General features: G+C 53.8%; 1 protein-coding gene across 2 annotated transcripts in view; it reads right to left on the bottom strand.

Moving 5' to 3' along the window:
* Positions 1-9,099: 9,099 nt before the first annotated feature.
* The window catches only part of SERTAD2 (SERTA domain containing 2), a 74,278-nt gene continuing 57,179 nt past the window's right edge, over positions 9,100-26,198 (bottom strand). The window contains exons 1-2 of one of the 2 annotated variants that reach the window (XM_032183514.1): positions 25,003-25,074; positions 9,100-10,075 (exon numbers count right to left, since the gene is read on the bottom strand). In XM_032183514.1, coding sequence (XP_032039405.1) covers positions 9,121-10,071 — 951 coding nt within the window. In that variant the 5' untranslated portion in view covers positions 10,072-10,075; positions 25,003-25,074 and the 3' untranslated portion in view covers positions 9,100-9,120. Of the gene's footprint in view, positions 10,076-25,002; positions 25,075-26,198 lie in introns of those variants that run through there. The other variant, XM_032183513.1, reaches the window with a different exon arrangement.

Raw genomic sequence — 26,198 nt, 5'->3', positions numbered from 1 at the left:
TACCATGTACCAACAGCAACCTCGGAGCACCCCGGTGACTGTTTACGTAGCGCAGCTGCAGCTGAGGCCCCCCTTTGGATGTGGGGGAATTATTGAGCTCCTCGGGGTTGCGTGAGGTGGGAAGCCCTCAGCGAGCGCCTGGTTTTTCTCCCGTGGGTGAAGGAGGAGGCAGCGCTTTAGGAAACGTGTTTCTAACTTTCTCTTCTCGTTGCGTGGCAGGTGTTAGCTCTGCTGGCTGCCCTGCAGGACCCGTGTTTGCAGAAGGCACACGAGAAGCTCTTTGGGGACGCCGGTGCTCTAGGAAAAGGCGGCGCGTCAGGAGCTGCGTGGACGGAGCGGGTCGCAGCTCAGCTGTGTTTCGAAAGATTGGCATAACAATCAGGAATAGATAAAGTCCTCGATTTCGGGGTTAACCACAGTCAGAAACCACACTTGAAAATGTGCTTTTCCTATGGTTACTCCGGGCGATAAATTGTATATAACGTGAAGGTATTTAAACAGATTGTTTTAACCCTTTTCAGCAGGGCACATTTTCCTCGTGCAGAAAGATGCCTGCAGGGCGTTCTGGAACGACCAGGCCAGATGAACTGCTTTTACTGAAGCTGATGGGGGGAAAAAACACAACCTTAGAGCAGTTCCTGCACAACAGAGACACCCGGTAACCAAAATTGTGCCTGGTACAGTCTGCGAGTCCTGGAGAGGAGGGAGTTGCACCAAAAGGTTGGTTGCTGCTGTTCGTCAGCTTCAGTCTTTCTGCACCTCAGGGGAAGGCCTTCAGCGTTTAGAGCAGCACAACAAGCCCAAAAAACGAGCTCAGGGTGCTAAATGCTCCTGAGGCTTTCCCTCTGTACCGCTGTCCCACCCAGCACATACCGGGGTGCGTTTCCGTGCCCAGCTGCAATGACAAACCCTTTGCTGCATGTGAGCAGCAACCAGGATGTCTCTGGGCTCTCCCTGGCTGCAGAGGGACATTTCTCCTTACTGTTAGTATTTTTTTATCCCTGCCTTTGGAGCACTGACCCTGGCTTAGGTCGAGGCGTGTAGAGTCAGAGCCACGCAGGCTCGCTACCCCCGTGGAGCAGCCCGCAGGCTGTAGACAGGTCGGTTTTTCCTCTCCAAGGACACATCAGTTCAGCAAGTCCTGCTCGCCTTGAGCCCTCCTCCTCCCCTGCTCTCTCTCCCTTCACCCCCGGTGCCTCCACGCCCTGCAGGGACCTGTTTTTGAGGCTCCCTCGGGTCCGTGGGTGCCAGCTCCTGCCTGGAGGCAGCAGCTGCCGGGCGGCCGTGCCGGCAGGGAGGTCGCAGCGGGAGCACGGGGCGTGGGAGGGGAGGCAGGAACAAGATCCTGGCAGCGAGCTGGGACTTGCTGCCTCTCCGAGCTCATCCCCAGGGCCACGCCAGAGAGCCGTCCCTCCTGCCTGGCACGTTTCTCTCCCTTTCTCCCCCACCCCTGCGCCTGGGATTACACAGTCCTGGGGTGGCTCTGCTCTTGGGTGTGGGACTTGAAACTGGTCGAACCAACCCCCAGCAGGTGATTCACTGGACGTGCTCTGGCCCCTGCTTTGTTCCCGCAGCGTCTGTCAGCGGCTGGTGATTTTTTTCACAGATGTGTGAGTTGTTCTGCATCGCCGCTGCCCCAGGAGCCCCCGCGAGGCCGCAGGCACTGCCCAGTCCTTTCCGCCAGTAACTGGGTGTCCTGGTGACCCCCGAGCCATCGAGTTGAGGCTTTTCACTAACCAGTTTGAGTGACAGAGGTGAATTTATTTATTTATTTATTTGGTTGCTTTAGTCGCAGTGTCTGGGGAGTCACCTGCAGCGCTGGCTGGGCGGAGGTGGTGTGCTGAGCCCTGCTCACAGCCCCGCAGGAGGTGGGGGCTCAGCAGAACAGGGGCGGCCTCGCAGCCAGCGTTGCTCCTGCCAGAGCTGTTGCTCACATCTGAGATGTCCAAAAGAGCAGACTGCAAACCCCGCTCATCCCCTGCCTCCCTGCCCTGGTGCTTCCCTTTTTCTCTGCAAGGTGCGGTGACGCTGTACCACGGGCTTCATCTTCGCATGGTTTGAAAGCCTCGGGGTGCAGGAGAGCAGCTCCTGGTTGTGGAGGTAACCCCAGAAGGGGTTTGAGGTCCTGGAGCAGGGGTGCTAATGTCCATGTCTCCTTGAATGGAAGCTCCGTGGTTGGTACCAAGCCTTGCTGCCAGAGCTGGGTTACCTCAGGGCTGCTGTGTGTTTGCTGCGAATTGCTGCTTCCATCTGTGTGCAACTTCAGGGACGTGTATCTGGGTCCAAACCCTGCTCTTGCTTTCACCCTGTGAAGGCTGAGGCCTGGCAGCTCGGCTCCCCTGACCTCCCCCAAGCCCTGGCACAGCCCCAAGCCGTGTCCTTGCAGCCTCCTTCACAGCAGTTCATGCCCTGCTTTGCCCGGGGGAAAGGAAGATGTCCTGCTGCGTGCACAGCAGAAGCAGCCTCCTCGTGTGGGCCGATGCCACCGCCCTCCCCAGCGAGCCCTGGCAGCCTCCAGCAGCCTCCTCCTGCCTCGCTCCCAGCCCCGCCGAGGGCTGTGCTTAAAAACGGCCGCCTGGGAACGGGCATTGTCCTCCAGCGAACTTCCAGGGTGTCGTGGCATTGATTATTTTTCCTCCTCTGATAAATGCAGGGCTTGGCTCCGGCACAAAATCCATCTCATCCCAGCTCACGCCGGGAAGGGAGAGGTGAAGGCAGCGGCGGCTGACGGCCAAGCTGCCGAGCGGAGAGAAGCGAGGGGAGGAGCACGGGGAGGGGAGGCAGCCCGGGGAGTGTGGGGGGAGAGGAAACACCAGGGGGGAAATGGTCAGGGGAGAGCAGCCTGAGGTGGACAGAGCAGGACCGTGGTGGCAGGGGAGAATGGAAGGAAAACCCCGCAGAAAGGGGCGATCTGGAAGCTGTTCTTTCTGCCGCAATTCGTGATGCGCCTTCCCCTGGCAGATGCTGCAGACTGGAGGTGTCTGGGGAGGAATCGGCGGGGTTTTGGGGACGTGTGAGTGCTGGGGCGAGGGAAGAAATCCTCGCTGCCTGTGCCCCTGAGCACCCGGCGTACCTCAGTGCCAGTCCCTGAGGATGGGGTTTGGAAGTGGCCGCTGTGCCCAGCCCGCTGTGGCCACAGCCTGGAGGTCGCACCGGTCTTTCCCCTCCACAGCCACGCGGTTATTTGGAGCAGGGTGGGAAACCTGTGTTCCTGCCGGCCTGCTGCCAGTTGCAAAGGCAGTTTCTGCAAAAAGGGAGAGGAGCAGGGAAGGAGGGAGCTGCCTGGAGAGCAGGCAGATGATGTGCCTGAGGACAAGGTGGCGAGGAGCCTGCAACCAGCAGCGATGGAGGCAGAGGAGCTCTCCGAAGCGCTGCCCATGGCTGAGGGTTTTTTCCCTGGTGGCTTTTCCTGTCTGTGGTTTCTCTGGTGAGTACGAGCTGCGCGTGGTCCAGGCTGTGCCGTGGGGCAGCACGCGCTTCCCTCCAGGCCCGGGGTTAGAGGCAGGAGCGGTATCCCTCCTGGTGCAACCCCAGGAGCCTGCAGGGACACGGGGACCTCCTGGTGCCGCGCTGCTGAAGGTGTTTCTGCCCCTGGTGGTGCCTACTTGGGCGAGGCTCGTGGGAGCCTGGCTACAGCTCTCCGATCTTCCAGTTATTTGGGCCCCGAGAGGGGCTCATTGCTGCCAGCAGGGATCTGCATGGGCTCACGGAATTACTGAGCAGCTCCAGGCCATCGCTTTTGGAGGTTCAAACACAGCACAGGCCTATGAGGAGCCGCCGTGGTGGGTCCTCACCTGGAAACCCTGCTCCTGAGGCACAGGCACGTGGGTGAAGGGACACGAACGTGGCCAGCAGACACCGCGTGTCCCCGTGCCAAACCCCGGTCCTGCTTTCTCCTGCAGGGCGTTCTGTAGGGCAAGTGGGAAACCACTCGGTAAGGAAGGGGCAAGGGGGGCTGCACACAGCCCTGGTGTTTTGTGCCGGAGGCATCTCCTCGCTCTGCCTCGGGTGTGTTTCACCCCTTCGAGCGCGGTGCTTGCTGAGCAGGCAGAAATTCAATCCCCGGGCTGGCTTTAATTCCTACACTTCTCCTTTCTGTGCGCTTCACGTGCCCCGCGTCCCCGCAGCCATTTGTCCCCGAGCAGCAGCTGGTGCGCAGCGCGGTGGCTGCGTGCGCCCCGTGCTGCTGCTGCTGGCGGCCGCCCCGGTATCGCGAGCCAGCTCGCTGCAGCGGAGCCGCTACGCGCGGCACGTCGGGCCGGGGGAAACTCGGCTGCTTTTCTGTCTGGTTTTGGTTCTCTGTGCCGTCCAAAATGGAGCAGCGACGTTTCCCGTGGGTGGTGGAGGCCACGCGGTGCGTGCAGCGGGGCCGGCGGGGGGTGACTCACTCGCTGCGCCCTGGGGCCAGCCCCAACCCTGCTCCTGGGCTGCGCTCGCTGCCTCCTCGCCTCAAAACGCCTGAGCCAAAGCCAGGGCCAGGCCTCCCCTCTGCTGCTGCTGCTGCTGCTGCCCCTGGAACCAAACACCAGCACCTGCGGGGGGAAGAGGGCACCGCTGGCCAAGAAGCACTGGGTGAAGGTATCGGACACTTCCTGCTGGGGTTTAATGCTCTGAACAAAAGTGCATTATGTGCAGTAAAAGTGTCACAACCCTGCTCCCTCGCTGCACGCTGGCACACACGGTGACTTTTGTCCAGTCCTGAAAGAGGGCACAGTGCCGGTCCCTCCTGCATCCCCATCACCTCCCCTGTCCCCCACGCCCTGCCCCGTCCGCGGAGGGAAAGAAAGAAGCTGGAACTTATTTTAATCGTTTATTGTATAATATAAAACTACAAAAGTAAGACTGCTCATTTCCATGTACATTTGTCCAATTGGTTTTGATTACAGCCCATACCTACATGTGAATACAGTAATCTGGTTTCAGATGTATATGTCTGTAATATTGCATAGAAAAGGCACAGCTCTAAGGTCTGTGGGAGGGGGAAGGGGAAATACAGCCTTTTTTCTTTTTTTTTTCTTTTTTTTTTTTCTTTTTTTTGACAATAACAAGCCCTGTTCAAACAACCATGCACTGAACATGTCACACTATTTACACCTTTTCCGGAATCTTGGCCTTTACAGGCGCTAGTATGGATTACGCTCAGAACTAGATCGGAGTTGAGGTTGGGATTTTTGTCTGCAATTTGTATTTTTAAAGAGGTTCCAGAACTTGCATTAGGCTTATATTCAGGAAAAGAAAAAGTGCTTAAAAAGAACTAATTTCTTGAAAAATGTTCAGTCTCGTTAATTAATAGAAGCACTGAAAGCAACTTGCACAGAAGCAGGATATTGAAACCTGAGGGGTGGGGAAAAAAACAAAACAACCAAATAAACCCTGTAACAACAACGCAAAGTTCACAATACGCCGGAGTCGATTAAACCGTTTGTCAGACAGGACCCATTACAATTTACTCAATTTAATTGTGATAAAAGTGTAAACTTTGGATTCATAACATTGGTTTGAAACAATCCAGGCTATAACCACGCAGCAGTGAGGGGAGAGAAAAAAACAACACAACCCACACGTTACCTCTCGCAAAGTCCAAATTTATTCTTACAGTGATTGCTTCAGCCAGTGGCTTCACGGTCTTGCTTCTCTCGGTGGCTGCAAGGAAGGTGCCGGGTTGATGCTTTTACGCTGCTCGGCCGCGGTTTCTTGCCCCGTCCCACGGGGGCTGGCTGAACTGGGACCAGTCCGCCAGGACGGGCTGGCTGGGGTGCAGCACTGCGGGCAGCTGGGCTCGGCCGCCTGCCTTCGCTGTCCTTACCTCAAGGCAAGAGGCTCGGCTGCGTCTCCTGGGGCTGGAGGGAAGGTCCCGCAGCCGCCGTCACCCAGCGGGGAGGTGCTGAACCCCTGCGAATGTCTCCGGACCAGCAGGCTGGAGGTGACTGCGCTCGCTGCTGGCTCCCCTCGCAGACCGAGAGGCTGACAGGGTAGGAGGCTGGCCGGGACTCGTTTTGAACGTAAAACTGTCCCCCACCCCGACCCCTTTTGCATATTTCAAACAACCAGACCCATATTAGAAAAAGAGCGGTGGTGGGGGGAAAAAAAATGTCATGTGAACCATGCATATCCTGACTGGAACGCAATTCATTTTCTCTGAATCTGGCTCCCATACCCTTTTTCATACAGATTTACATTCCTACAAGAGAATACATTCCTACCATACATTCTGTACATGTTACAATCCAGATGTTGTTAGCTTCACAATAAAATAAATATATTTACAGAAGGAAAAAAAAAAAAAAGAATAAATAATTTATGAAAAACAAAAAAAAAAATCACTTCAAATCCAAAGCTCTTTTATTCTGCTCCCATCTTGTCACTTCATTGCACATTAATGTCGAAATCCATCCCTGGTGTAGGTCTCGGAGAAGCCCCGTGCGTGGCTGCGGTGAGGACCCCGGGGCGAGCGGCACCGCTGAGCCCTCCCCTCCGTCCCTCTGTGGCTTGCTGTGGCTGCCAACAGGACCAGAGCCTCTCCCTAGCCCCGTGTCAGCTGCTGGTGTCCCAGCAGATCGCCGCCAGGCCCCTGGGGCAGGGCCTGTGCTTCAGCACCAAGGGCACACAGACATCTTCTGAGTGGAAAATGGACTTAGAGCTCACCTCGTCCCTCCTGCGGCTACACCACCTGCACCCAGCCACCTCTGTTGAAGCGTGGCTCCAGAAATGGCATTTACGTGGACTTTTGCCTAACATGCGGTAGTTGTTTGACTGCATAAATAACCCTCCCCTCCAAAAAAATAAAAAAATGAAAAGGGCAGCTCCAGCTATCGGTGTCTAACCATGGCAATGCAAGCGCTGACCAAGTTACCGTGTGAAAGCGCCTGCGGGTTTGTGCAAGCAGACCCCGCGCCGCACGGCCGATGCTTTCCCAGTTTCTCCAGTTAGAAGCGGTGCAGAGCCCGGCGGGGCTGCTTCCCTACAGGCCACCACGTGCAGGGTGGGGGGGGATCCCCAGCCCTGGGCCCTGAGCTGTGCTCAGTCTGAGGGGCTTCTGTTGGAAGGGGTAACTTATTTTTTAGCCTGTGTAAGGAAATGACTGCAGCGTCATCAGCATCGCTGAGTTCGGCTTGGAAAAGAAAGCAAACCCACCCCCAGCCCTGCTGTCCCCCAGCCCCACGCTCACCCTGGTGGAGGAGCCGGGCTCCAGAAGCGTTTCATAATTGTACGCGGCGCGTTTCGTTTCAATTCGGAGTTCCTTCATTGCAAAATGCGTTTGCCTTTATACTCTGTCTGTGTGCATATCTATGTCATATCTATCTATCTATACACTAATAAATATATATGGCCTGTTTTAAAGTGCCAATTTATAAAAAGCTGCCTCCTTACAAGGCAGACAAGACCCAATTTCATCCATGACAAGAAGGGAGCAGAATTGACTGAATATTGCCAAATGACGTAAAACATAATTTAAAATTTCTTAAATAAATATAAAAGTTATTCCTAAAGAAGCCATAGGCATGTCAACAATATAGGTTGTAACCGGCGCTCAACAGCTAAAGTACCATTGAAAAACTAAAATGCCATAGCAACTTCAGCAATAGGCATGATACATTGCAAACATTTTGTTTTTAAATTAAATGTACACCACAATGAACTTAAAAAATGCTATTGGTGCAGTAATGAGAAGACTTCTCGGGTGTTATGGGGAAGGGGACCATGCATAGAAAGCTGTGTCTGTATATTCGTTGTAAAACAGGTCTATAAAGTGTAAAGCAGGTAACGCAGTTGATACAAGAAACCAACCCTATACGAGATGCCAAGTGATGTAACGCGACTGGCTCCAGTTTCGACAGCAATGGATATTAAAGCAAGTCCATCCAGTGCAGGTAAGAGATGAGCTTCACTGCAGTAATACTGAAGTTGCCTTTTTCAGCACTTAGCACAGTGAGGTGGGGCGAGGGGAGGAGAAATGCTCCAAGAAAGGGCGCGGGGACGCGGCGACGCCGGTCTTCTGCCCGCCGGTCAGGACGGTGGCCGCGGGAGGGCTGCTCCTGGCGAGCAGCGGGCGTGGGCCCCCTCGAAATTGCTCCCGGGGCTGCCACCACGTTCGGCTCCTCCGGGCTGGAGTTCCACAACTGCTTCCTGCCGGCTGCTTCGCGTACGTGTTGGAGAAGGACATGGCTCTGAGTTTCGGGAATCACAGTAGTGCGCAGTGGGTACAGCAGGGAGCAAACACTTGTGAAACTCCCACAGGAGCAGCTCCCAGCCCTTTCTTAAAGCACTTTTTTTTGTTGTTTTTGTTTGTTTGTTTGTTTGTTTGCATTCAGGGAAACCAACTGCAGGCTTATTTGATCCAATTTTCTCTTTGCACCATACACATATAAAACATTACAACTCTGTATAAAAGTACAAGTGGTTCTTGTACATCTGAATTATGCAGGAACTATGTGAGCAAATCCTATCAAAATAGCTATTTTTTGTGTGTATAAACAGCATTTGTTTTTAGAAAAAACAATATCATAAACTGCAGAATCTGTACAAAAATATAAAATAAATTTGGGCAGCAGTTTCTAAACAGCCATGTAAATGCAACACTTAAAGAGGAGCAGGTTAATGCCTCCAAAAGGCTGAATTGCTAAGTCAACCTATACAGGGCTAAAATGGTATTGAGATTATCTAAATAATAAATTTTTTTACCTCTTGCAATAAAACTTATAGAAAAAATAGACAAATATGCACATGCAATTTACAGCTTTCCCAAACATAATCCTTGTGCTTAGCTTTTACAATTTTTTTTTTTTTGTAATAACATAACATTGTCTACAATACATATTCTTTCGTATACCAGGATATTCGGTCTTCCTTGAGGAACCACTTTAAAAAAAATACATTAGAAGTGGTCATACATGGATGAAGGCACTCCAACTCTGCTTGAAGCAAAAACTAGTGTGATCCTTTTCTTTTCAAAAAAGGCAAGCAAGGACGCATGCACAGTGCTGTGAATCGGGGGCGGGAGGGACTATGGAAATACTACCAAGTGTATATACTGGTACTTAAAATTAAAATTAAAAAAAAAAAAAAAAAAAAGAAGAAGAAGAAGAAGAGAGAGAGAGAGAGTTGCTATATTTCTATATTTTAAGACCCAACAAGCACCTCCATGATGTGATCCAGTTCTGTGAGGTCCATTTTGAAAGGCTGATTTGGAGTTACTGGTTGACTGCTGTATGGCGCGAGCGTTTTTAGGAGCTCATCTGCTGAGACGGGAGCCATTTTGGAGGCAGCCCCCGTGGCAGACGTGCAGGGGTCAAAATCATACATGGACGTGTCAATGTCAGCGAACAGAATGTCATCCAGGGTCAAGTCTGTGAGGAAGCCTGTGGAAGTCGTGATCTCGAAGTTGCCGGGCAGCGAGTCCATGAGTTTGGATTCGGCCGCTCTGCTCTCCGCGACGCCCTCGGGCTTTTGCGCGCTGGACTCGCTGGGGTGGGCTTTGGAGTCGGCGGCGGCTGCGTCGGCTGCTACTGCTACTGCCTCTGCGGAGGTAGGTGCGGGACAAAGCTCCTCGATTTCGTCCAAGGCTGAGGAGAAGCTGTCCTTGACTGGTTGGAGAGCAGGAGGTGGTAGTTTTGTCGGACCATCGTGCTGGACAGCCGGGGAAGTGCAAAAAGTGTCGTCCTCGAGCAACGAGGCCGGGGTGAGGCAAGACTCCAGGGGCGTAGTGCTTACGAAGTCAGTGGGGAGCAGGGGCTGGGAGGCGAGATGGCTGAACGCCGGCTGGGCCTCGCGGAAGTTGTCGCTGAGAGGGTCGGTGGGCTGCGAAGCCGTCACAAACACAGGCCTCAAGCTGCCTTCTTGTTTGAGTTCTTCCTGGATTCGCCTCAACATGTTGTTAATTAAAACTGTCTTTTGCAAGCTCGGCTCGGTTAATGGCCTGTGGTTATAAAGTTTCATAAGGGAAATGTTGAAGATAGTCTGACGCTGTAAGGTGTAAGACACCTTAGAGGGACCGTCAGTAGGAGACACCACTTTGCCTTCCAACCCATCTTCATGCTCGTCAAACTTCCGCTTTCCTCCTTTCCCCAACATATATCTGCAAGGAAGCAGAAGGGACCGATGAAGCCAGCAAAGCCCAAAGCCTGCTCTTTGCTCCCCCAGCCCCCTCCCTGGCCGCCCCGTCCCCTCCTCGCTTACCCCACAGCACATTTCCCTCGGGCACGTGCTGAGCGTACGGCCCCTCCTATCCGCACCGATGGACAAGCTCCAGATCCTGCGTTAAACTCCCAAATTCTGAGCTTCCTGGCCAATGCAGTGCCGTGGCTGGGAATACAAACCTAACACGCCGAGGTTCTTACAACTAATTTCCCTTTTTTATTTGAAAGCACAGGGGAAGGGGAGTGAGGCTCAGCAATCCTGTACCGACAGAAACCTTCACGGCGAAGCCTGGAGTGTCAGCGCTTCGGATGCGCGCGGCCCTGACCTGGTGGGTTTATTTAAATGATTGCATATGGACTAAACTACTGGAGCAGGAAATGCAGTTATTACACTCGTCTCATCACAGAATTAGATGAATTACAGACAAAGAAGCCCCGCCAGGTCGTTTAGCCTGATCGCCAAGATTATTCTCCGCACGACATTCTGCCGCCGCAGCGGGGGGGCTCGACTCCCGCTAGCGACGGGCCCTGGCTTTGGGGACGCTTTTGGGGACAGGGCCACCAGAGAGCCCTAAAGGCTGTCCCCAGGCGGGCACCACCTGCCTGCAGTGCCAGCAGCCTCTGCCACCTCCGGTGAGGCTTTCGGCGTGCGAGGCAGCTCCCTCGCCGTGCACAGAGGAGCTCCTGCAGCAGAGCTCTGGATGACCCATTCGTCCCTGCTCCCCCCAAATCAGGGCGTGTTCCTCGCCCAGGACTACCTCCATGTCGAGTTTCCTTTGAGGCTCGCTGAGAACAAAAGAACGCTGCAGGGCTTTTTAAGAGCACAAAAATCAGCATAAGTGCATGTGCTTGTCTCCTGGTCAGAGAGCAGATTTTGAAGGTAACTAAGGCAATTTTACCAAATCTCCCCAGCATTGCAAGTCATCGCTGAGCTAGCAGTAAGTAGGGCACTTCAATTCTCGCTGCCGTCTCTTCCAGGATGTTTCAGAGCACCGAGAAAAGCCTGCAAAGGCTCCTCTACACAGCCCAGCCCCAGCCTCGTTTTGTCCCCGTTATTTTTGTCACCTAAAGCTCCCCCCAGACGCAAAGGAACAAAGGCACCGCCGTGCTGCCACGGGCACGACACCTCACATTGTGCCTTGAGCAGGGCGGGCTGGAGGGCCAGAAGCCCTCTGCCCTGTGCCCCCACCTATCTTCGGGGAGCAGCCAGGGCTGGGTTTGCCAAAATACCAGTGGCTGCAGGGTCAGCAAGCGTGGTGCCCACGCCAGCACCTCCCTGGGGGCTCACAGGACAGCAGGTTCCCTCCAGCTCTCTCCCTCACGACCTGCATGGAATGAAGTTGCAAGAAATGTAAGTAGAAACCCATTTTTAACCCCAAACGTGACTTCTCCCGTATGCAGCTGGCTCCTGGCTGTCATGCAGGAGGCAAAACTCGCCTTCCTTATTTGAGTACAGCTCCTCGCACGGGATCCCCGCCTGCGAAAGGACTGCGCCAGGCAGGTCCCAGACAATCTGATGGCTGGACGCCGGTCGCAGACAGACTAAGGGCGTGCAAACGCCCTTCAGAAGCAAAGAGCCCTTGCGACGTCGTCGGGGTTTTGTAAAAGAAAAAAAGAAAAAAGAAAGAAAAAAAGAGTGAGGTTCAGAAGGCATTTGCTGGATGTTAAATCCCAAATCAGATTGGGTGAAGTGAGCCTTTTCTGGTTAAAAATAAGTCCCAAATCCAGATCATTTTCTAGCATATTATGCAATTAAAAAAAGAAAGGCGGGGGGGGGGAGGGAGGGAGCTAAGAGGAGCCGAGGAACGGGCAGGCTGCGATCCAAGCGCCTTGGCCAGCTCCCAGCGATCCCCGTGCCTGGAATCTCGGGTGAGCAAAACCTCTGAAATTTCGCACTGCCGCTGAGGTCTGGTTTTTCTCTGCTCCCTGGTGTCGCTTCCATGGGCTACTCCAGAGCCGCGCACGTGGGTTCGGGGTGCTGGTGGGGCTTTGCTGGCTAAATGTTGAAGACCGACAGGCATTTCCTTCGACTTCGAGCACCGACAGCGAGAAGGGGAGCTCGAGGCCAGCAGGAATCGAAAATCCTACCTGAGTTCAGCGCATGCTAAAGAAGCTGTGGGTTAGGAGGAGAGCGAGCAGCTTTCCGCCCCTTCCGACTCTCTCCTCCCCCTGAAAAAAGACAGACTCTGTCCTAAAGACATACCAGCGCTCCTTCCGCAGTGCTCTATTTAAAGGAGAAATTTTTAAATGGCTCGGGGACTAGGAGAGTTTTGAAGTTTGTCAGGCTCTGCGAGGAATGTAGAAAAATACTGGCCGCACAAAGCCAACCTTTCTCCCCGTGATAAAGGCAACACCGCTGGGGTGGCTGTGCTCAGCTTCCCATGCTTGGTTATTAATTATTATTGTCAGGGGACATCAGCATGGGTTTCTAATGAACCCGATTGAGCTGGTTTCTCTCATCTGCATCCGAGATCGAGGTGCTGGTAGCTGGACGTTTTCTAAGCCGGGCAGTAAGAGCTATGGGATCATCGTTAGTGAGCACAACGATAAGCTGGCTGCGTCGTTTTCCAGGAAGCACAGAAATGATTCAAGGTTTCCTGTAGGTATGACTGTCAAGCTTTCACATCTCACTCGATCTTCACGCAGCTCGGTTCAGAGCCGGGCCTTTTAAAGGACAAAACAGATCAGGAAACTCATCACAATTTCTCCTCTGAGCTTTTCAGCGCAGCTTTCAGTTTTCTTTTCCCCAGAAATGCTCGCTGAAAGCATTTAACTGTTAAAGCCACAAAGCAGGGCTGCAGCCTAAGCTGCTCCCCAAACAGGGAGCTGGAATGAACACCGCAAGACTCCCAGCTTTGCGGAGTTTTATTTTATCCCCTTCTCCTCTGACGTGCAAACGGGAACTGTAAAAACATTTTCCTCCAGTTTCCATAAATCACCTCACTCGTTCTAAGCCAGGAGGGCGGCATCTTTTAGGACCAGCTGATACAGAGGGTAAAAGCACACGTGCCTGCAAGCCTTCCTCGGCATCTCCCTAAACCAAACGTGTCGTTTCGGACCGCCACGGCTGAAGACAACACTGCCTGCCTGTTCTGTACCCTTCACACCATCTCCCCCAAGCAGCAGCTTCACGCCTACATTAGCGAGATCAGCTTTGCACGTCTCAAGGTAGCGAACAGCACGAGGCCAAACTGCAAGCTCGAACATCTCAAAGAAGGAGGCGCCAAACTTCCAGATCTGCTGGGGCAAAGCTGAGCAGGGGATGGGATCTGCTCGCACCCTCCGAAACGGATGGGAAGCAGCCCGAGGGGTCGTGCCCACGGCGGGGTTTTCGTGTGTCTGTTTTAGCCAAGAGGTGATCCCGGCCAGACGAGGCTCTGCCGCGCTTCCAGCGGGCTGCCAGCAGCTGTCATTCTGCGTCCAAGCGCTGCAGTCGGGACGGGATGTCGCTTTGTTGTTGTTGTTTTAATAAGGGGTGCTGCAGGGGCTTGGTATGCAAGTTAGTTTTCAGCGTTACTTAGGTATGTGGGATTAGAGAGTGGAAGAAAGGCCGTGGAAAAACTGAATTTATCCGGGCAAAGGGGGGGGTGGGGAGTTACGCGGAGATTTCCCCCGCTATTCCCCACCCGTTGGCTCCAAAGCTGGAAGACCCGGACCCAAAAGCTGAAGCATTGTTGTTGAGAAGGCTTCAGCTTGCTTTTTTGCCCATTTAGGGTGATTGCACGCGCCTCAGCGCCAGAGAAATGCTAGCATTGTTTGGGAGTTGGCTTCTCTTAATTGAAAAACAAAAGTAATATATATTTTTTTCATTTGCATGTCATTTAGCCTCCTTTTATTGGTGCTGCATGCTCTTCAGCCGGAGCTGGGGAAAAAAAAAATAAATGCAGTTGGGGCTGAGCAGAAGAGATAATCAGCCCGGAGCGGGTGGTGCTCTGGAGTCAACCATAATCGATTACACACAAAAAGCTTGTGCAATGCCTGGCTGGGTCGGAGCCTACTCAGCGACGAGTCCTTCGCTCTGCAGAGGGGAGGGAGAGGCATGTGCCTAGCGTGAGAGTGCTGCACGCATCAATTGCGCGCACGGTGCTGCACCTCGTCACTGCCGGGCTGTTTCAGGGACACAAAAGTCCCTGAAACTGGGCAGAAAGTTGAGAAGGTGCAGACTCGACTCCCAAATCCAAGTTTCCCAAATCTCAGGTACAGATGAACCTCACCGGGGCTTCTCGGAGGCTCTCCCCAGCACCTCACGCAAGCGCCGTCTCCCTGCTGGAACACGAAACGTTATTTTCCTCTCCTCCATCCCTCCTCGCTCCTCATCCTGGAGGGCTGCGTTGGCTGTATCCCGGCCCAACGGTAGTCAATGAGTGTTTTGTTACTGACTTCAGCAGGATGGGGAGTTGGCACCGATAGCTGCAGGACCAAAATAAAAAGGTCTTTTGTGCCAACTGGGTTCAGCTGGCAAGGCGAGGGCCAGGTCCTCCGAGCTACAAGATGCACGCGCCGCCGGGTCCAGCCCGAGGGACCACCTGAGCTGACAACCAGAGCGGGGGCATCCTCCTCCCGGCGCCTTTTCAGAGCTGGAAAGGAAGGCAAAGAGCGGAGGGGGACGCCAGTGGAAGGCTGGCAGCCTCTCCCAGCCTCGCTAAAGCCAGCGGAGCAAGCCCGGGTGTTGAGGTTTAAGGGCAGGGCTGGAGCGAGCCCTCGGAGAGGTGAGGGCCATGAGAAGCAGCCCTCCTCGGAGCGTTCATCTGTTGACCCCGGGGTCTTCAAATCCTGGCACGGCAGCATCCCTGGGAGGCAGAGCAGCTCGTACCACGCAGTAACGCACGGCTACGTTCAATGCGCTGCAGCTGGCTCGCAATTCGTACGCTGACAGGGCTGGTTTCTTTTTTTTTCTTTTTTTTTTTGCAAGGCTGCTTCTCGGGATCTGCTGCAGATTTTACTCGTTCAAGTTTAATGCGTCCATGCTGCCTGGCAAGAGGGAGGGCTCCTGACAAGCGCTGCTGGGTAAGAATTTGGTTTTAATGGCAGAGGGCAGCAAAAAAAAAAAGCCCGATACCAGACGTGGGGCCGGGGAGCAGAACTGTGCTGGGCTTTCTGTCCTCTCCAGAACCATGCCCTCCTATTTACAAGGTTTGTTTTCCCTGACATTTGCACTTCACCTTAATGCTGGCTGCTTTTTTTTTTTAAAAAAAAAGGAGAAGGAAAAAAAAAAAGCGAGGTTTAATAAGCACTTACAAAACCCTCCTTTAGAGCTCTATCAAAAAATTGGCCTCCTGGGTAGCTCTGTGCTTCCAGAGAGCACAGGGAATTGTGTTTTTTGTTTTTTTTTCTGTTTGCAAGCCTTCACTGCGAGGCTGTCGTCACCAGCAGCAACCGTAAGCGGCAGGTATTTCGCACGCACGTTTTTAGGGGCTGACTCTTCTCACCTCCTGCAGCGGATGGGTGCACCTCGGCTGCCGTGGAAGCTGCGGAGAGGCAGGCAGAGCTGCTCAGTGCTCAGGCTGGAAGCACCCCATGGGCAAATTCGGCGAGCGAGGCAGCTCCTGCTGTCGGCACCCGTCGCTGAAGGCTGTGGCAGGTAGTACAGGGAGTGAGAGCGGTCTTTTCCAGCTCGGGCTAGCGACAAAATAAGAAGGGAAGCCACAGGGGGTGACTTTCAGAGGATTTAGCTCGGGTCGGTGCGAGGAAACCTCCTGGCAGAGGGGCGAGGAGAAGCTCTGGTGGGGTTTGGTGTTGGTGCCCGCAGCCTGGAGCCCCCCGTCCCTGCGGGCACGTCCGTGCGGAGCAGCAAGTAAGGTGAAGCCTCCCCTAGCAAATCAGCAAGGCAATTATAAAGGCAGTCAATAGCCTAACGCCAGCCAACGTGTTCCAGCGATATTTTGAAACTGTAATCTGATCCTACTGTTTCCATCCTCGTGCCTTGCCTGCTCTCCCTTGTTGCATACTGTACTATTTGAGGCCCAGAGGGCAAAGCAAGCTCTTGCTGTTTGTTAATGATCAGAAACTGCGTTTCGAGCGAGAGCTCTCCGCGCGCCGCCCACACGACTTTCTTGATAGTTTCTTCAACTCGCAGCCCGCCGAAGCCCCATTAGAAGGCTCTGCGAAAAACAAAAGGCAGCAAAAACAACCAGAAACACCACTTCGGCACTCCGCTTCTGTCTCCGGTTTCCAGCTCCTTTTCTACCAGGCTAAAAAAAGGCAAAGCCGCAGTCTAAGGCAATCTCCGACTCTGCAGTGTGTTAAGTCTTGCAGGAAACATATGCTGCTATTAAATTGGAAACAGTTTCTAATGCTGTCAGTTTGCTAAATGTAAGGCGCTCCCTTGGAAGAAGCGGAGCAGTTTTAATGTTTTTGACTAACTGCACACACCAAACAGAGTACGTCTGATAAAGCCGGAATGGGCTCCAATAAATATAGCTTGGGATAAATTACTGCCTCATTAAGTAATTGTTTGGGAAAAGGAGAGCAGGTTTTCTAGATTATAGCCGTGTTATTAAGGGTGTTTATAATATTAGGAATTCTATCGGGGTAGCAGACCTTAATACACGTTTAAATCAGACGAGCGCTTGTTAGCTCGTTAAGCCATTAAAAACTACCCTGGCAGAACGAGGAGGTGAACGAGGCTGCACAGGTTGGGCGCGGGGAGAGCTCGCTGCGAAGGAAGGGGGCGGCCAGGCAAGAGCCCCGAGTACCAGCAGCTCCTGTCAGCGCAGAGGAGGAGAGGGCATAGCTGGAGAGCGCGCCGAGGCCAGAAAACGTTGAGTCAAACCGGGCTTTATTCGTGTACAGGAAGGCAGCCGCGTTTACTGGAACAAGAGCAGGTTTGGATTGCCCGGCAGCAGCAATTTCTCTCTGAAAAGGTCTCCGAGTGGCAATTCTCACGTGTTCGGCCTCCCCTCAGCATCCTCACGGCGGCGCCCACCCGGTGCCACAAAGACCCCAGCCTGCCCTTTTTTGGTCTCGTCCCAAACTGGAAACTTCACCAAACGCCCTCCCCACGGCTGCTAACACCATCTCACCACCAACACAGGCTTCGACGCAGACCTCGGTGGGTGACTGCTGCTAGTGGCTGCGGCACTCGGGGCGGTCACGGGGCGAAGCCGCCTTCTCCTCGCGCCATATCCACGCAGACCCCTCTTTATATCCTCCCCCAGCACGGCTGCACGCACCATCTACTTAAACCAGTGCCCGTGCCACTGTGCAGGGACACCGAGGAGCCTCCTCGCCGGGCACGGGCTGTGCCGAGGCTCCCCCCGTGCTTCGAAGAGCCACCCCGATGAGCCGGGCCAAGGTTATTCTCCAATTCAGCCTCCACGTGGCGGCGTGAAGGAAGCTGCCAGGCCTGCCAAGCGTGAATCAAATTATACCGCGCTGCGTGCACGCGGCCCGGGACGGCTCTGCTGCCAGTAGCCAGAGCTCAAGGCGCAGGATCTGCGTTACGCACCTGGGCATCGGCAGCAGGAAACCGGAGCCGCAGTAAATAAAACCGGGCGCTGCGCTAGGCCAGCTCCTCGGACTTTACTACGCGATTAGCTGATGATTCAGGAGGCTCTGCTTGTTGTCACCTGAAAAACACGCGAGGGCTTCTACGCACAAGTCTCCCCGGGAGCAGCCAGGCTGCTCTGCCTGCTCTGCGCTGCTGTTTCTTTGCTGGCACCCGGGGCCTCCTCGCCCGGCAGCCGCCAGCCCTGCCAGCAGGAGCGGGGCACGAGGAGGGCTCCGCGCGGGGAGGAGCAGGGCCAGCATCTCTTCCAGCAGTGGAGCAGCAGCAATTAAGGTGGCCGTGTAGCGCTTCGGGGCCCAATTGGGCCGAGAGCCGACCGCCTGCCTTTTCTTCCCACTTCAGAGCCCGCAGGCACCGGCAGAGCGAAAGCGCCGGCTGAGAGGAGGCTCCTTGCTTGGAAATTGCGTTCGAGCCGATCTGCAAGGGGCTGGTGCAGCCACAAGAAAGTGCCTGCTAAAATGCCACGCCTGCAACGCCAAGATGCTACTGGTCAGTCTCTACGGGAGGGTGACGAAACAGCAGGGCCGGCCGTACATCCTTCCTCCCCTGCGACGCCGCTCCCAACAATAGATCGGGGCAGCGCGGCGTCTCAGTGCACAAGGCGTCTCGACAGGCACGTGCGTGTCACGATCTGGCTGATATTTTTAGTGTATGCAGGGACCGAGCTCTACGGGATGTTGTGTGACTCCTATAAAGGTTAATGAGAGCGGTGTGTGCACCCAAGAGGGACCAGACCCCTTCGTGGGTAATAAGGGGGAGTTTTTCCTCGCGTCTTTATAATTACTTGGTTAGAGTCCTTGCTTGTGAGCGGATTGCAGTGCCTTTTCCCCAAAGATAGCTTGTTTTTCCCCCTCCTTGCAGACCCTTAATAAACACTTGGGGGAAAAAAAAAATACCCACACTGCTGTGGAAAGAACTGAATGGTTTGCCAAAAAGTAGGTTATTGCTCTGAAAACAGTGCTGAATAAATTATCACAGTCAAACTGAAAAGCAGCAAACTGAGGGGGGGGGAAGGGAGGGGAAGAGAAAAAACTCCAAAGAAACGTATACAGCAAAATGCAAAACACATCCCAGCAATGACAAGTCATTTTAGTTTCTGGCCTGCAGGTTTTATTTGTTAACCAGTTTCTTGCTATTGAAAGTTAAAAGAGGAGAAAAACAAAGATTGTAACAGAAGGCATTTCCCTGGCACTTTTTAAAGGAGTTACGCTGCACATGGGTTGTTTTCAACATCTTCACTTAAATAAAATGAACACAGCCCTGCAAACAAGAAAAGCCTGCGAGAAAAGCACCCGCCCGCCCTCGGGTTTCTTTTAGGGACGAGGAAAAGCTGCGGGGCATTTCTCCACCAGTGAGAACCCCCCCTAAAAAAAAAAGGTAGTTAAAGTTTGACATGAGAGTTTGCTGAGACGGTGTTAAGTGATGTTAGGCAACACGATGACTGCTGGCCTCTCAGCCCGCTGCACTGCAGCTCTCACATCTGTAGAAACACAGCGTGTGCTGCCCCGTCCAGCGAAGGAGCCTTCGGAGAGCTGATAAAGGGAACTTTGGCCAGCCTTGAGCTACTCTCAGCCATTACCAGCCACGAGTCAGAGAGGAAAGAGATTTAGTTTTTCCCAGCACCTGTTTGATTGCACAATAAAACTACTCCAGCGAAGCAGCCCCCTTTGAAATAGTCACCGTATGGTCCACGTAAATTTTATGTGTAGTGGTTTAAACGTTCTCAAATAAACCACTTTGACTTCTACGGGGACACCCCTTTATCAGCATATTTTAACAATTCAATACGTACTCTGAAGCTCACTCGCTGCAGGTCAATTATCGTGGAACAAAAACCCAATCAGAAAGTAAGTCCCTGGGAATTAGGAGGGGAAAATACAGACGGAGAAGAGACCGGGAAACTGAAACTAAACCTCCTAAACCTCATTTTGTTTTCGGTCAGACACAAGCCATTCACCTCACCCAGGACGTTGTTACGCTAGTTTTCCCCACAATTAAACAAAAAGCAAAAACAAACAAAAAGAAAAGGGGAGGGAAAAAAAAAAAAAAAAAAAAAAGAGCCAGCAAGCCTTCTGACAGCACATATGTACAATGTACGTTCCGCTGACAGCCCCGAGAAGCACGGCAGCAACAGGAAGCTTCCTGCTGTATGCTACATGCATACAGAAAATATGATCTCACTTCTCACTCGCGAGGCGTTTGTGTAATACTTCAGTTAGGGGAGGAAAGGGGAAGGGTTGCTTCGGTGGCCGGCTTTGCCAAACAGATGGAGAGGGAGGGGAGGAGAGCCTAGGCCGTGTGCTCTGTCACCGGAGGGTAACCTAAGCGAGTCACGGCCCCCCTGGGACAGCTGGCACCGAAGTCACCCCGGTCAAAACCCCTCCGACGGCAGCACGGCGCAATAAAGTGTAAGTCACTCCTCCTGCACGGGGCCGGGCGGCAACAAATCATGCTCCCAGAAAAGGCACAAACGGAGAGGGCTCCCTCACAGGCTCGCGTACAGAGATAAGGAAGCAGAAGGTTACCACTATGCTGTAAAAACGCCGTGGTTTGCGCACGAACGCCGGGCTCCTATCTTGATGAAGCGTGTATTTTAAAAATATGCAAATCCTATGCGTGCACGTGTACCTGCTAACCACTTCTTCCAAGGGTGAAAGGCTGCCTGTAAAAACACATGAAAAGGAAAGGGTTTGTGGAGGCACCGGAAGATGACGGCGTATTTCTGAATTAGGTTTTCAAACTTCGTTTTTGCAGCTACCTGAAGTTAAGACAAAGCTGCCTGTAGGCATCTGAAACTAGTCAGACCTGCTGTAGCAGTTGCACACAGTCTGCTTCAAATATGCCCTCCACGCTCCTTCCAACCTCCACCCCAACATATATCCGCATAGTTTGCCTCCGACCATGGGTGGTTCTTTCTATAGCGCAGCTCGCTCAGCCTCGCTGCCTGCCTGGCACGCCAGGAGCTTGTCAGAGGCTGATGGTGCAGGCCTCGGTACCAAAAAGCTTGGAAACAGCAAAGGGAGGAGTTGGCAATTGTCACGTTTCCACCGAAGGCTCAAACAGCACGAGGGGTTCTGGGGAGGTCGAAGATCTGGGATCAAGAGAAGTGTTTTGTTTTTCATTAGAGATCATCTGAGCAAGTTTTCGGGCAAGTTTAGATCTTTCCACCAAGTCAGGGTTCCTTTGAAAAAGGAACTTCTTTCTTCTGCTACTTCCATATACCGCCCAGTTTTAAAAATAACATTAAAGAAAACAACCCACTTTTGCACTTTTCTCTTTTGTAACACACCAGAACACAACTTTATTCAAACTTGCCTGGGAGCAGGAGCTGCCAGATGAAATCAAATACGTCTTACTGGTGCGAAAGCAAGGGAAACAAGCTTTGGCTCCCAGTAATTACACGGACTGAGATTCGTGTCATTCAATGCCACTTAAAACTCAATTCCGATGTGTTATTAATGAGAAGTTCCTCGTTAAGCCCACTGCTCATCAAAACACCGACCAGGTCATACAGACTGGGAACTTGGGGCGTTGTAGGGCAACCCTACAGTTATGTGCCGTGCAGGGCAGAGGACTGAACCCAGCCCTGTGTTTGGGCAAGTGATGGCTTGAACTTGCACACCCAGGACACTGAGCATGGCTGTGACCCACAGCAGCACCTTGGCCCCTCTGATATGGCGGTGGCCACTGTCTCACTTGCCCCAGCTGAGGCCTGGTCCCAGCGAAGCGAGGTGTGAAAGGCTCAAACTTGCTTTCTGGTGGCTTTTGGGCTCTGTAAGTCTTTTCCAGCTACCTTGCTCCTCACTATGACTTCACACCTTTCCTGAAGCCTGCCTGCGCCGTACCCTCACGCTGCGCTGTGCCCCCAGAGACGGTCCCGGCTCTCCCTCAGGAACCCCTCGAAGCAACTCTTCCCCGGCCAGGAATTCCCCTCCGAGCTGGAGGAATCTCCCAACTGGTCGAGCATGGAGCCTTCACGGCTCCTCCCGGTCGCTCTGCGATGACACAGAGCATCTGACACGCTCGGCCAGGCCCACGGCGCCGCACGGTTTCTGTTCTGCACGGTGACACACCGCCTGGTCCCCGCCTGGGTAGCAGCGAGGGCACGGAGCCCGCTGCGCTCGGTGCGGCACCGAGGCGGGACGGGACAAGCAGCCTTATTTCTTCCACGCAGCCGCTGCGCTCTCCCAGCCACATGTTTGCTTTGAACTTTGTTTTTGCTCGACTTCAGCGCACCCAACGGCAAAGTTAGCGCCGCGTTTACAGGGCTGCCTTTCCCCGCTTGCGTTGAACAGTCAGCATTGTTGTTTTATTTTTTTTTTTTTTTGAGTGTTTGCACTGGTAATGCTGAACAAACCGAAAAACCTGCAGCCTCCGCTACAGCAAACACAAAAATTGACTTTGTTTATAGAAGAATTAAAGAACTAACACGTGTTGGAGGGTCCCTTTCCACTTATAGAAAGCAGGCACTTCTTCATGACAGCACAGCGTTTCTGACTGGCAGAAGCTTGGACACAAAACAAGCGGCAGAAAACGTGCAACACTGGGCCCCCGGAGAAAGTCGGCGCTGCTCTGGGATTGGCAAATTCGACTTCCTTCAAACCATTAATTAGCAAGAGCCTCATCCACGCTCCAGGCCCGTGCGCACTGCCAACCTGCTTCCATTTAAACTGGACCTTGCTCCCTCCTTGGGCACACTCGTGATCTTTGGACTCGGTAGCCGAGCGCTGCCGTTTCTGGCACTGATTTGTGCGTGTGTGCCTGCTCCGGCACTGCTGCAACTGGAGCTGCCTCCTCCTGCGCCGCTCGCACGTAGGGAGCTGGCTTGGAAGAAGGTGTATCCCTGCAATCCAGACCTTATAAAAAGTAGATTACCAGAAAACTACTTACACTTTCAGAGCGCTGCCTTCTCCCCGCCTGACAGATTACACTTTAAGATGTTACATAAAAGCAAAAATAGTCACAAGTATTTTGGATCACCTGTCTGGCGTTAGCGCTCTCGGAGATGAACTGTGCCAGGAGTGTTTTACATCAGCGTGAAAAAAGTCAGAGTTCCTGAAAGGATTTTTTTTTTTTTCCCCTATGAATTATTTATTGGAAAAATAAAAGCAGCTTGTGTAAATGATGGCAAAATCCTTCAAACTAGATACCGCATAAGATCTGCTGTACTTCACGGAAGCTAAAAAAAAAAAAAATTTGGAATATGAAATTTGAGGGTTTCCTTGATAGTAGAACATTATCTCAAACTCCTCGGTGCCTCTCAGGCAGACAGTTCAAGTGCCTGGGTTATTTATATCATTATTTCTACCAAAACACTGAGAGAAACAGTGGCATTACTTCATCTTTCCCATTAAAAAAAAAAAAAAAATAGCAGGTGTACAAAGGAATACAATTACATTTCTTAATAAATCAGCACCTACAGACGTATTTAATGTTCTTAAAGACTGCTTCATCTACAGACAAAACCTGAAGTACCTACGGCTAGCAAGTTTCTTTTTGTTTGTTTTTAATCAGCTTCAGAGAGAAAGAAATCAGCTCGGCACAAAAAATCAAAGCGCTGCTTTAACATGCACAAAGTCTAGCTTCGTTCGTTAGCAGTCCAATCCAGTTCCTGCCCAAAAGGAGTGGGCGGTTTTTGCCACCAACTTAAATGGAAGTAGGATCAGTCACGGAAGGAGGAAAGCCTACAGCTGTGCTGTTAGGTGCTGCAGTGTGTGCCTGGACAATGAAGTGTCCCCTAGGACCGGCTCTCGTATACCTGCCTGGCAGCACGAAGTGACAGCATCCTGCTATCTACACCACCACCGCTGGCCTGCTGTTAAATCACACCCCAAAGATACCACCTTAAAAAAAAAAAAAAAAAGCGTGCGTTTTAACTTCAGGCAGGAAAGGCTACTTCAGGCTCACCCTGCCTAATGCACTGCTCCATTTCTAAGGCATTTCTAAGTGTATAAAGCTACAGCAACTTCACAGCTCGTCTCCACAGTTTGCTTTACCAAGTGACAGCTTCCCGTGCGCTTCAGCAGGAACCAAGGAGCCTTCAAAAATACTCAGTACCCCGTGAGAAGCCCGCGGGACTTAGCACCGACACATCTGGATGGAGCATTTTGCGCAGGTGAATCCCTACAAACCTGCCTAAAAAGGCAGGAGCTGCCTCTTCGACTCAAACCGTGAGCCGCGCTTCAGACACACAGGCATACAAGCGATGTTAGGGGGCAGCCAAGCCCTCTCCCACCATTGTTTGAGCAATAACATGCTCCACGGCGGCCAAATCCAGCACCCACTGACGGCAGCGAGAGCCACCCTGCTGACTTCACCGGGCACCGGCTGAAAAAGCCTGCACTTCCCTGAGCCCCAGAGCTCTGGGCTGGCCTGAACGCAGGCGACAGCTCTGATGTGCCGCGCTGCCGGCCGGCGAAGGGGCGAGCGGCCCCCTGAGAGGGGGCAAAATGGGCAGATTTGGTTAATTTTACGCACGCGGCTGACCGGCAACTGCGAGTTTGCCACCGACGGTCCCCGAGGGACGGCACACGAACCTCTCTGCTGATTTCCAGCTAAAGCGTCCCAGCGTTTTCCAGCTGTGCTTGACTTAGTGCAAGCCATGACAGCGGGTAACCGCACGCCGATTTTCGTGCTCAAAGCAAGCTCCTCTCCCCAGATCCTGACACATCCCGCCGGCTCCCCACGCACCGAGGCGAGCGAGGCAGTGCACGCCCTGCACGGGGAGAGGGGGGCACTGCGAAAGAAGATTTGCTTCCCGGGGCTGGAGTCCCGCTCGAGGCGCAGCATCTCCACCACCGCTTCCCGAAGACGAACAACCCCTGCCCGCTGAAGTTCCCCCCCCCACAGCCCCCGTTTCTCCTCCCTGGCTCAAGGAGAAGCCCCGCTAATCCCCAGCCAGCCCCGGGAGGGGTCCAGGCAGCGGGCTGGCCGTGCCCAGCCATATGTCAGCCCTGCTCCTGGGCACCCCAAATCCCCCCCAGGCCCTCGAGCTCGCCTTGCCACCACAGAAGCAACTTCAGGGGAACCCCAAAACCCTTCTCTCTTCTCAGGAAACCGGAGGGCGGCTGGGTCCTGAGGGCTCGAACAGCTCCCCCAGTGCTCGCAGTGGGGTTTCCTCCACTGGGGGGACTTTTGGGGGGCCAGCCCCGACCCAAAGCAAGCCCACCACCAGCACCTGCTCGTGCTGGGGGCACCGCGCATCGCCCAGGGGAAAGAGGAAGGGGGGAGGCAGCTTTTAAGGACAACTCCAGCCCTTTGGGGCTCACCTGCCCCCCCTCTTTCAGGCCGTGGGGCCCCCCAGCAGGGGGAATAGGGCGATTTGAGCAGCCCCCCCACCACCCCCCCGGCCCCACTCACCACATGCAGCTCCCCCTGGGAACTCAAGCCTGGGGGGGTCGGCACCTCTCGCCCTCAGAGCAGCTCCATCTGTCGCTCCCGCGCCGGCTGGGAGGAGGAGGAGGAGGAGGGGGAGGGGGAGGAGGAGGAGGAGGAGGAGGAGGAGGAGGAGGCAGTGTGAGGATTTAAGCCTCCGCTCCGGCCCGGCGGCTGCGCTCACGCAGCATTATACAATGGAGGAGGAGGAGGAGGAGGCGGGAGCAGCCCCGGCTCCAGCACCCGCCGCCAGCACTGACGCCAGGGGCGGCTCTGGCGAGCTCCTCGCCCTCCGGCAAAGCCCCGCCTCGGCCCGGCCTTCCTCCCCTTGCCTCCTCCTCCTCCTCCTCCTCCTCCTCCTCTCCCGGCTCGGCGGCCCCGGGCGGCAGCGGGCCCCGCTCCGGGACAAAGGCGGTCGCCAAGCGCCGACCGCAAAAATCCCAAATATCCCGGGCAGCCCCGGGGGGGGGCTGCTGCCTGTGTCCCCCCCTCCCCGTCCCCCCCTTTGCCTCAGCCGGGGGCTTTACCTGAGGGGACAGCGGTGTTCCCCCCCTCCCCGGTGTCCCCCCTGTCCCCTGAGGGAAAGCTGGGCCCTCAGTGGGGTTGCTTCCCTCAAATGTGGGTGGGTTCCCTCAAATTTGGGTGAGTTTCCCCAAATTGGAGTGGGTTTCCCCCAAATGTGTGTGGATTCCCTCAAATTTAGGTGGGTTCCCTCAAATTTGGGTGGGTTCCCTCAGATTTAGGTGGGACCCCCACACCCGTGTGGGCTGCAGCGCCTCAGGGTCCTGGCGCCATCCGGGGCGGTCGCGTCCCGGTGCGGCGCCTGTACTCGGGGCCAATAAAGCTTTAAGAGCAGCCATAAAGGTGATTATTAGTCATTAAGAGCACGACGTGTGTAGGTATTACGCTCGGAACGGCCTGTAATGATTTGTGATCCATCACACTGACGGGCTGCTTGGAAATCCAAGTTCCCTTTCCAACCTGAAAACCAAAAAGAAGAATGGTACCTGGAAACCCTACGTCGAAAACCCACAGAGGACAGGGAAAAAAATAAAAATGGAGTGAACCCGCCAAAAGAGAAGGGCAATTTTACGGATTCTTGAAATTAGAACTGAAAAGCCACCCATCTAATTGGGGCTTCAAACAAAAAGACTGGAGACACCTTTCCTCCTCCGTCTGAG

This window comes from Aythya fuligula, chromosome 3, assembly GCF_009819795.1.
Source record: "Aythya fuligula isolate bAytFul2 chromosome 3, bAytFul2.pri, whole genome shotgun sequence".
In the NCBI taxonomy this organism is placed as follows: domain Eukaryota; kingdom Metazoa; phylum Chordata; class Aves; order Anseriformes; family Anatidae; genus Aythya; species Aythya fuligula.
This window is presented reverse-complemented; position numbering and strand designations above follow the sequence as displayed.